General features: G+C 42.2%; 1 protein-coding gene across 3 annotated transcripts in view; it reads right to left on the bottom strand.

Moving 5' to 3' along the window:
• PPARGC1A (PPARG coactivator 1 alpha) overlaps positions 1-11,427 on the bottom strand; it is a 78,669-nt gene that overhangs the window by 5,021 nt on the left and 62,221 nt on the right. For all 3 annotated transcript variants that reach the window (XM_045019418.1, XM_045019419.1, XM_045019420.1), the window contains 2 exons: positions 4,061-4,182; positions 3,553-3,704 (listed from right to left, as the gene is read on the bottom strand). In XM_045019418.1, the coding sequence (XP_044875353.1) occupies positions 3,553-3,704; positions 4,061-4,182 (274 nt within the window). The remainder of the gene's footprint in view (positions 1-3,552; positions 3,705-4,060; positions 4,183-11,427) is intronic.

Genomic DNA, 11,427 nt, shown 5'->3' with positions numbered 1-11,427 from the left:
ATCCTTGCTGTAACATGCTCCAAGTTTTTAAAAAAGCAGGCCCAAACCAGCTTTTCAGAGACAAAGACACACTGACACCACAGTCAGGTGTTAAAAAACTATCATCTGCAGCCATTCTCCATCAACGGGAAGGTGTAAAAAAAGAAATTTACATTTCATCATAGGGACAGTTCATACCTCTCTCCTCCTTCATCTCTGCTCATGACATCAACAGCTCTCAAAGAACTGAACTAAGGGGGAAGGGTCCCAGGCTGAAAGGAGACCCACCCAGCGAATGGTGAGGCAAAACCATTTACTTTTAAGTTCTCTTAGTTTGTTAAGTACTAGCTTGTGATTTACACTTTTATTTTCTTTTGTAACCAATCTTGAGTTTTATGTATCATCCCTTGTAATCACTTAGTTTATAAATGTATTTTATTGTTTTATCTTAACGAGTGTGTTTGGATTAAAGTGCATGGGAAACTCCATTTGGGATAACAAGGCTGGTGCATTATCATTTTCCTTTGATGAAATGATGGACTTCCTAAGAGCTTGTACTATTTGGAAGGGAACTGAACAGTAGAAGCAGCACATTTCTGGGGGAACAAGGCTGGGACTAAGAATTTGAGGGTGTTGCCCTGTATGTAATTCATGAGCGACTGCTCAGAGTGTTCATGTATTTAGCTGGGAGTGTATTTGCATGCTGAAGGCTGTGTGAGCAGGCCAGGAGTGGATGTTCTGACAGCAAAACAGTGTAAAAGGCACCCCAGGCTAGAGAGTTAAGGAGACACAGCTGTTCAACAGTCCAGATTACAATGATTAAACAAATATTAAGTTTGTGTTTTGGAAGTAACCTACCCACCGTGCCCGAGATTGCACAATCACTCATGTAACTCTAGTCATGTGAATTCAGTGAGGCCATTCTCTTGTAGGAAAAGTTATGTATGTAATGATATGAATGTAATGCAGAAGTGGGACCATGGTACATTGATGAGGTTGCGGGCATTTCATTTCAGACACATCACTATTTAATACTGACTATTCCTGGTTCTTGTGTTTGTGCTACACTACATATATGATAGTCATTTTTAACATCTGAGGTTGAATCATGAGATATGTTTGCATTGAATACACAATGCACATTACAAGTTCTTTTGACTTTGAGATTAGGCCTCATCATGGAAATGCTAAACTTCTGGCCACTTCAAAAGCAGCTCCCAGTATTTTTTTGATGTTGTTGATCCTTAGGTCAGACGTTCAACCCAGTGCTGATTAATTGCCTCTGCCCTTATACGGACTCATGAAGTTAAACATTCACTCCATCATTTCCCTATATCTGATACACAGTCTGTGAAATTCAGAGAGGGCAATCTGAAGTGGAGAGAGGCACAGGCTGTCAGTAGTACAAAGCAAAGGTGTTCAGCTCAGAAATACTTTGAGGATCCCACTCAATAGAGAAAGATCTTGAAGGGCCCACAGCCAATGATGAATAATGTTCAAGAGGGTCCCCGTCAGGAAGCTTATTTTAAGCCCCAGATGTATTGAGATACTAGATACACCCCGGCTTCATCACTGCAAGAAGATATGTCAAACCAAGTCAAGACTTCAATCTGTCTTTGCTGTTTTTATCAGCCAACATTTGAACAAATGACTTGCCACCTTTTATATTTTCATCATCAGTCCCATATCTCTTCAGCAGTCAGCTGCCTTTTCCCAGCTTTACACTATCTATTTAGCAAGTGAAGTGAATTATAGCATATTCATTGTGAACAATGCATATCACTTTTATCATTTACTCTGAGAAGACATCAATTGGTTAGAAAAAAATATATTTGTATTCACTTCTTGCTTCACACAAAGCCAAGGGCAGCGCATACAAGATTTCATTAGCCCTGTGTTACAGGGTTATGCAGAGATTTTAATGATTGTGGTCATTAATTCATAAAAACACAATAACCAATTAATGAAGGTACTGTAATAACATTTCCCTTGGTATTTTAGTCAGAAAAGAATATCTGCTTTACCTTAATTCTATTTAGACAGGTACTAGCTAAGGTTTAATATTTAGTGAATAATCCGCATTTTAAAAGGTCATTAAAATAGGATCAAGTATCAGAGGGGTAGCCGTGTTAGTCTGGATCTGTAAAAGCAGCAAAGAGTCCTGTGGCACCTTATAGACTAACAGAAGTTTTGGAGCATGAGCTTTCGTGGGTGAATACTCCAAAACATATACTCGTATTCACCCACGAAAGCTCATGCTCCAAAACTTCTGTTAGTCTATAAGGTGCCACAGGACTCTTTGCTGCTATTAAAATAGGATGTATATATGATGAACGTATGCATGATAACATATTTAAGAGCCAATTTTCAGGTGGATCATATGGCCTCTGTATGTGCACACACAAACACCTGCGTGCATGCTGTAAAAAATTAACACCTGCACACACACTTTAAACAGTCTTGCCTGCAAGAAGCAGCACTGGATGAGCACATCCTGCTCTCCTGGCCAAGGCCTGAGTCACAGTCTGAACAGGGGAGTAAGCTGAGGTCTTACACCCAGCATGTTCCAATATCAGGAAGGGCTGTGACAATTTTGCCTTAAGTGCTTGCAATTAGAGACAATCACAGGAACAGTGAACACCAAGGGAGTGGGTAAATTCTCCATCAATTGGAGTCCTTAAATCAAGATTGGATGTCGTTGTAAAAGCTCTAGTTCCGTTACAAGCTTGGGCTCAGTGCAGGAATCATAGGGTGACATCTATGGCCTGCGTTATGGAAGGGGTCAGAATGGATGATCATAATGGTCCTTCCTGGCTTTAAAATCTATGGGCATGTCTATACTGCAATACAACACCCATAGCTGGCCTGGTTCAGCTGATTTGGGCTCGTGGGGCTTAGCCTGAAGGGCTATAATTCTGCAGTGTAGATGTTTGGGCTTGGGCTGTAGTCTGGGATCCCCAGCTCCAGCACAAGCCCAAATGTCTACCCTGCAATTTTATAGCTCCACGAGCCCAAGTTAGCTGACATGGGCCAGCCGTAGGTGTTTTATTGCAGGGTAGACATACCCTATGAGTCTGTAGTCCTTGTCTTCAGCTGGTTCTACATAACTAGCACCTAAACATATGAAAGGGCAAAAATCATGATGAAGTTTATTTTGTTGGGGACTCTACCGTTACCTCTATTTATGGATCATATAAATACATCCGATATCAGCACCAAGAAGTTATAATGTTACAGAGAATAATAATGCATGCAGAAAGTTTTCCAAGTATTGTCATTTCGCCAAGGCAATATTTTCACCAATAGGGTCCATTGATTTCCATACCGATATAGATAAATTGCAAATGAATGGTACATAAACTCTATGAAAGCCTGCCACTCAGCCATAAGACAAAGTTGTAGTTTTTAAACTTGTTTTCGCCACATAAGCAGAAACCATTTGCCTTTAAAAAAACAGCAACACTTAAATACAATAGCTACGAACAAAACCAAACCCTGGATAGCCCTGGATTATGTGTTTTATTTTGATCTCTATATCAAGTACTCACATTTCATGTACAGCAAAATACTTACCTAGGTCTGCATAGTTAGACTTGCAAAATTGCTTGCGTCCACAAAAGTACAACTCAAAGTCAGGTTCATTTGACCTGCGTAAAGTGTATCCATTTTCGAGAGCAGCAAACGCATCACAAGTATAGCGGTAGGTGATGAAACCATAGCTGTCTCTGTAATTGAAAAATACAGTTGGGAAGAAAAGTTAAAAAGCGTTAATGCACATCAACGTAACCCTTTCCTGAAAGCAGGAACATACTGGTGCTACTGTAGTGCAAATGACAAAGCTACTGCATCCATTTATCAGCATGATTGTCCTGTCATGCAGCTAAATACTTATTTCTGGGACAGGAAATCTCAACTAGCAACATTAATAAATAAGGCTGAAAGAAAATAAATAAGGTTTTGAACTCAGCATGTCATCTGTCACAGCACTTACACTGGTAACGCCCCTACCGGTGATCTTACTGTCATACTTTTTTTTACATAGGGCAGCTTCTAAACAAGAAATAGCCTTGTAAATTCTTACCCATCATCCCGCAGATGTACAGTACACTCCTCAATTTCACCAAAAACTTCAAACCGGTCCCTCAGTTCTGTTCGGGTGGTATCAGCTCTGATTTTACCCACATACATCACACGACGTTCTTCCTGTGGAGATGGGGAAAGGAAGAAGAGGGACTTTTTATGATAGGTGCAATACAGATGATATATATTTACATATATAGGGGTGTGTTGGGGCTGCATAATGATGGTAGTATAGTTAGAGGTGGAAAGGGCCTACTAGATCCATCCCCCTGATAATGGCAATATTGTTCTCTGAGGAAGGACATGGTAGATATTTAAATGGTATTATTACATGTGACAGGTAGTGTGGTCCAGGGGATAGTGCCCCAAATTAGGAGTCAGGAGACCTGGGTGCTTCTATTACTGTCTAGGCCACTGTCCGTTATGTGACATGGAACATCTGTCTATGTCTCTGCTCCACTCCAGTCCTCTGTCTGTCTGTCCATTTAGACCGTAAGCTCTTTAGGGCAGGGACTGTCTCTTAGTATGTGTCCGAACAACACCAAGCACAATGGGGACCCAATCTCAGTTGGGGGCAAGTGTAATAAAAATAATAAATAACAATCATAGCAATAATAAAAATACATTCTAGACACGTACACAGCAGACCTAGGTACGGGACAGTCAGCATTGCCACCATAATCTAGTTTTTAGTGATTTATAACCTCAAAATGAAGGAAGACCTGTTCTCAGCCTGAGACTAGAGACAATTTCTTATTACGAGTGGTTTCTTTGAGAAAGCAAAATAACACATTTCTTATAGTTACAGTTCCATTTTTGGTTTTTAGTAAAAATGTTGAAACATTCTTATTCAATTGTGCAATTTTGCAGGCACTAATGCTGACTGGTATGTTGTTATTTGGTAATTGGAACAAACCTCTTTTCAAATAGCCCAAACTCCAGCCATAGCTCCACATTATACCCCGCCCCCCCGCACCAAGCTAAAATCCATGACAGAGTGCCCAAACCTAGGGAACTCTGGGAGTTTCACTTGAAGGATTTTCTGACTAACACTTCACTCAGGCAGCACAGTTCTTTGAAGAACTCCTGTAGTGTCTAAGAGCCCTACTCCCGGACCAGGACCCCACTGTGCCAGGTGCAGTTCAGACACAGAAAAGATGATCCCTGCTCCACAGAGCTTACAATCTAACTCTAAGACAATATAAAAAAGATGGTTATAGATAGACAGATGGAAACACTATTAGTCCAGCAAGATAGGTCATGGTCTCTCCACATCAGTAGCCTAACCATTGTCACATTTTTGGCTTTTCCCACCCACATGTATGTCCAATATCCTGTCTCAGAGCCAATTCTCTGCTACAGATTGGCACAGCTCTACTGGTTAATGGAACACCACCAATTTACACTAGTAGAGAATTTGACAGTAACACAGCACAAAGAAATTAATGCAACTAAGAGAAGCATTAACTTGCGCACAGATAACCATGGGATTACGAGGGAGACACTCTATGGACAGCAGCTGTTTCTTGGTCCTATCCTCAACCTCTAACTCCAAGATGTCCAACCCAGATCCATGGTTATGCAGAAGGTGGAGGAGTGAACAGAGGGTTTTCTGTTAACGACGAGGGATTTGAGAAGCGTGCAGCAGAGGTCAGCACTCCAACCTCCTTCCTCTCCTCTCTGCTTGCTTTCAGTATGATTGGGCATGAGGAAGCACAGACCTTCCCCCCCGCCACAGACTTTAAAAACAGTAAAGACTGCATATGCACAATAATTACTTTCCAGACTGTCTTACCAAAAAGAGGATGTAACCGCACTGAACCACTTGATAAGAAACAATTCCACTGACACTAAATATTGAACCTAAATGACTGGCCAGATGGAGTATAACATAACAGATCAAACTGACTAATGCACGTCATCTGAGATACTACATTTTGACTGAAAAAACATAATGTATCACACATGGATGCTGAGATTGTTATATAACAATGTGATGGAAATAACTGTTGCACACACTTCTGTGAGACTGAGTAAGGATGTGTGTGCAGGGTTTTTTGTTTGTTTGTTTTTTGCCCTTTTATCTTTAAGATAATTGTAAAAAAACAAAACTGAACAATTTAAAAAAATCTTGCTAATGTATCATTAAGGGAATAAGTTAAAACTACAAAATTAAGGAAATTCAAATGTAAAGCTGAAATGTACCATATGCCCTACAATATGTAGGCACAACAAGATGTTCTCATTAACTGTTTGTTTAAAGGGGGTGCCATGATGTCTAAGTATTAGAGAGAATAGGGCTCATTTCAGCATTGACATTGGCATGGCTGGCGTTTGTTGATTTAATTGTGATTATAGGGAGATTATTTGTAATCTCCTCTCATAAAGACATACACCTTTAATAACAGGAGCTACACAAGCATAACAAGATTACAACATACTCCTTTTGTTTTATAAAAAGTAACACGCACAAGTCCGTATGTACACATTAAATATGCCCTTTATTGCACTTGTTATAGATGATGATGTATGAACTGGGACACTGGAAAATTACAGAGGAAAGTTTTTTGTTTTGAATTTAATGTGGGCAGAGAGAAATGTGCAGAAAACTCTGGAAAACACTGTCAAGCTTTTCACCCCAGTCTGCAGATCATTTACCTTGCATCACAAGCTCTGAGTATGGTTCAGTGATTTGCCAGGTATATGAAGAAATGCCTTGCCAACCCCCTCTGGCCCAACATGCCTGGTCCTCCTTTGGATTTAATTTAAGATCACCTTCCTGCTTTTTATCCTGTCCTCAGAAAAACTAGCTTACTGACCGTGTGGGTAGGAAAACATGTAGATCTATAAATAAAATGTATGGTTTCAAATTTAAAAAGCTAGTGAGGCCAGCATTCCTAGCGTGACCAAGCTTTCCTTACTGCAGTCAGAATGAGACCCAGGTTTGCCATCTGCACGTCCAGTTTGGCCAGGACTGCCATCTTATGCTGAGCTTTCTCTTGCCTCCCAAACACTCTCCCCCACAAACTTTCTTCCTTCTGCTTGAACTCTCTCCCTCATCCCCAAATGTCAGCTTTGCAAGGAACAAAGTTTTTCCATGCCAGGCTCTTCTGCCCACTGCCTCCTGGGCTGCTACTGAGCAGGGGCGGCTCCAGGCACCCGCACGCCAAGCGCGTGCCTGGGGTGGCAAGCCGCGGGGGGCGCTCTGCCAGTCGCCGCGAGGGCGGCAAGCAGGTTGCCTTCTGCGGCATGCCTGCAGAGGGTCCACTGGTCTCGCGGCTTCGGCGGACCTCCCACAGGCTGCCGCCGAATCCGCGGGACCGGGGACCTCCCGCAGGCAAACCGCCGAAGGCAGCCTGCCTGCCGTGCTTGGGGCAGCAAAATACCTAGAGCCGCCCCTGCTACCGAGTGACTTCTGGGTGCTGTGTTTACCAAAGGCAGTAGCACTAGAGGAAGCCATGCTCAGCCATGTCTCTCCCTGTTGCTTCTCCTTCCCCTTTGTGCACTGCTGGTGTGCTTGCAGCAGTGCACTGGGAAAGGCTCATACAATGCTGCTCACAATGTCCTTCCAAGATGGTCCATGTTTGCTTTGGATTAACAAAACCCTGGCCCACCCTTTTTAGGGTGTGGTCTGCATGCAGTTCTCAGAAATCCACATAATGCTACATCATCCAGTATATATAAAGATGTTTACACAAACTCAGGCAGTACCATGGGAGACCAAAAGGTAAATCTGAACTCTTTTCACTATTTCCTGGGCCTGTCTGAAGGATCTGCTGTTTCCCCAAGAGTGGGTGGAAAGTAGGTTACAACCCTATCACTACCTTCCCTACCATGGTAAGTGATCTGCAAGTCAGTTTTAGCGCAAGATAATAAAGGAGCTCATCCTTATAGCTGCAGGCAAAGCCCCCACTTGAAAGTGCAATGGGAATGGTTAGATTGAGAAATTAAAAAGAAAAAAAAAGTTGGGAAAATCTCAACCTTCTTCCAACCCAAGCAGGGTCACACGGGAGACCTGCTTTCGAAAGTGAATCAGTGAATAAATGCTGCTGTAGGGAAACAAGTGTGGCAAAAAGGAGAGCACGAAGACTTGAAAAGAAAATGTGTCCTGTGTGGTTTTTGATTTCCATGTTTGCAATGGTCCAACAACGCACTTAGGTGAACTATAGGAGAGTGGGCAAAAAAGAGTGATTGTTGATAGCACTTGTTCTGTGTTTGTACAATGAGGTAAAGCCACTAGGTGCTACTGCAATACAATAATACATCGTAATTATCAGGAGGAGGGGCAATCGAAAATCATTGAGACAAAAGAAACCGTGAACCTCTCACCACTGGGGATTTAGGCAGTGTTTGGTGTGTTTTAAAGAAGTCATTTATAAAAAGGTCTCTCTCTTGCCTTCATGTTGCAAAGCAATGTATTTGATCTAAAATGATGCTTCCTTTGTACTCTCCCTGTGTCTATAAGTTCTCTGGGGCAAGGGCTCTCCTGAGATTTGTGTCATGTCCATTGTCAGCACTTAAGAAATGAGAAGTAAAGATGTTAAGAGTAATTTTCTTGTTTCGTATTTCAAAGGGGCACTGTGTTATCCTGATTCCTTGCCTGCAGATTGCGCAGGTTGCAAATGAGGGGAGACTGAGAATTCTACAGAAAATCAGCACAGCAGCAGCAGCACAGATTTATAAACGCTAGGTTGCCAATCACATGGTTTAACCTTTTGGTTCTAAGGCATCACTTTAGTGGTGCGTCGAGAGCTGCTGAACCATCAAAGGGTTTCAATGTTTCTAAAGTGATAATGCTCTGAAGGCTGGCTCTGTGTTCCATCACACCTGTAGCTCTACAGCCCTTTCAAGCTTCCTCTGCAGTACAACTAGGCCTCCGGGCCACCACTGCTCTCAAGCCTTTGCCTTCTTGCTATTTCTTCCCCTCTCACTGATGACATTAAACTGCTTCCCACTGCATGCTGGGTAGCACACTACAGAGTTGCCACTCTGTTCTTTGGCCAGTACAATGTCTCTTCTGTGATGTTCATCCATCTGCTAATTCCTCTCACTACTTAAGCTTTGCTACCCCAGCCGCAGATTCCAGGAATGTAAAGCGTTAATTATCATTCTGAAACCACAGCTTGAGAATTATTAGGCATGTAGGAATATAGGCTGTGGTGGCAAAAGCCTCTGCATCAGCTCAGAAATTACCTGCAACTCTCAGAGGAATCAGGCGCTTCTGAATCTTCATAGCACGTCACTTGTTTTGGTTTGGATTCTTAGTTCCCTGTATCAACTGTTGCAGGGCACCTTTAGATTGCAGCAGGAGCTGATTTTCAGTTCGAGTAACATACTGCTGCCAGTTGTAGCAGTGAGGACATGGCAGTGCAGCCTTCAGCACAGGCTGCACAAGCCTGCTTGACCCCCTCCCCCACAACTCTCCTAGGTTAGATACTTCCATTGGTAGCCTGCACTGAAGCCCATACAGCAGCGTCCTCAGTGCTGTTTTTAATGATCTAGCCAGTGCTTAATTGGTAATGAAAGAGGTGCTGGACTCAAGCAATTAAATGCCAGGGCTCAAGCAATTTTTTTGTACTTTCATAACTGATGCAGCAAGCCCAGAGGTGCTGGGGCTATGAACTGCCACGCCTGGCAAGTCCTGGCACAACTTAAGCCCTGGATCTAGCTAGAGGACAGCTAGCACAGGTATGTCTATGTGAGCTGCAAATTGCACCCCTGGCTGCAGTATACATGAACCCTTAGAGTTGTGCCTTAAATGTCATGATGGAGGGGTCTTTATTATGATAATTTAGAAAGCTGCCACTTAGCATTATTAAGTGATTTGGATACATCTTGTTAGCTAAAGAGGGCTTCAACTGTTGTTCTATGAACACACACACACACATACACACACACACACACACAGAGTAAGATTCTGACCCCACTGAGTTTTACTATTCATTTCAATGGGGCCAGGATCTCACCCCACATATATAAAACTTGTTCACCAAGGTGTTATACCACTCCCTAGAACATCTCCTTTTACAATAGCATTAATAAAACTATTAAACTCCAGTTTAAAAAAATACATATTGTCTCAGGCCACCACTTGGTTGCCTAAAATTAAGACCTAAATCCATATCGAGACACCCAAATAAGTGGCCTGATTTTCAGGAGGCTGAACTCCCATTAACTTCAATGGGAGCTGAGGAGGCCCCTCATTTTGAACGTTAAGCCACTTTTATTTATATGGTCAGATATGAATTTAGGTGCCTAATTTTAGGCATCCACGTTTGAAAATGTTGGCTCACAGTTTTAGTCAGCCTCAACCTGGCATCAGTTTCTGCATGACCAGATTGAATGGACAACCATTTACACATACAGTCATCACATTGGAGTACGAACAGGCATCTAGATTTTGGAAACAAGCATCTTCAGTATTTTGTGGCTAAAATATATATTTGCATTTGCCAAGATGCTAACTGCATGTACAGACTGTTGGCCATGTGCAATCAGAAGGCATTTTTGCACATTTGGTTTTGACATATTAAATTACCTGATTCATGTGTCTTTTTTTCTTCTTTCTAGGTGCATTTATGCTGCTGTACCATTTAGGCTGACTCTGTGTATTGAACCATTAATACCTGCCCGGATTTAGCTCAATCATACCTGCTTCTACCTAGTCCTATGCAACCTCCTGCTGCCTCGTTAGCACATCTCCTGCAGTCAGCTCCTGAGATCCTGGCTCTGCGTCTCTTGTGGAGAAGAGACATCTGTCCAGTCCAACCTCAGTAGCATGAGACAGTGAGCTGGAGCCTCATATTTCAGGAATTCGTGTTTATATGGAAAACATAGATTTGTCCTTGCAGAGTTAGAAGAGACGAAGGTGGAGGACAAAGCAACCTTAATTTGGAGGTAAGTGGGAAGAGAGTCCCAAGGAAAGAATATGAAGGAAAGATTGTTGTTGTTGAAGAGGGAATGAGGAGAGTCTCTCAAGAGAGAAGATGAGTAGAAAAGAGCTTTCTAAGGAGAGGAGCATTAGAGAGGGGGACAGAGAGACCCAGGGTAAAACCCTGGCCCCATTGTGCCATTGACTTCAACGGGCAAGAATTTCACTCCTGGTGCTCATTCATACAGGCGAGGAAATAACCTGCTTTCATTTTTTACCATTTTTAATATAAAGCTTATGATGGTGACAGAAAACTGATAGGATTCCATCCTCTGCTGATGCAACGTACACAAGGGCTCTATGTTTTTATTATGCTGCAATTATTGGTATTTTAACAGGATATAATTTGCCACACTGCTAGATTATTTTAGTACTGATTTATGGATAAGTACACACCAGGTGCTTGCTTTCTTAATGGAGTTTTGATTTTGAACTGT

The sequence above is a fragment of the Mauremys mutica genome, chromosome 5, assembly GCF_020497125.1.
Source record: "Mauremys mutica isolate MM-2020 ecotype Southern chromosome 5, ASM2049712v1, whole genome shotgun sequence".
In the NCBI taxonomy this organism is placed as follows: domain Eukaryota; kingdom Metazoa; phylum Chordata; order Testudines; family Geoemydidae; genus Mauremys; species Mauremys mutica.
This window is presented reverse-complemented; position numbering and strand designations above follow the sequence as displayed.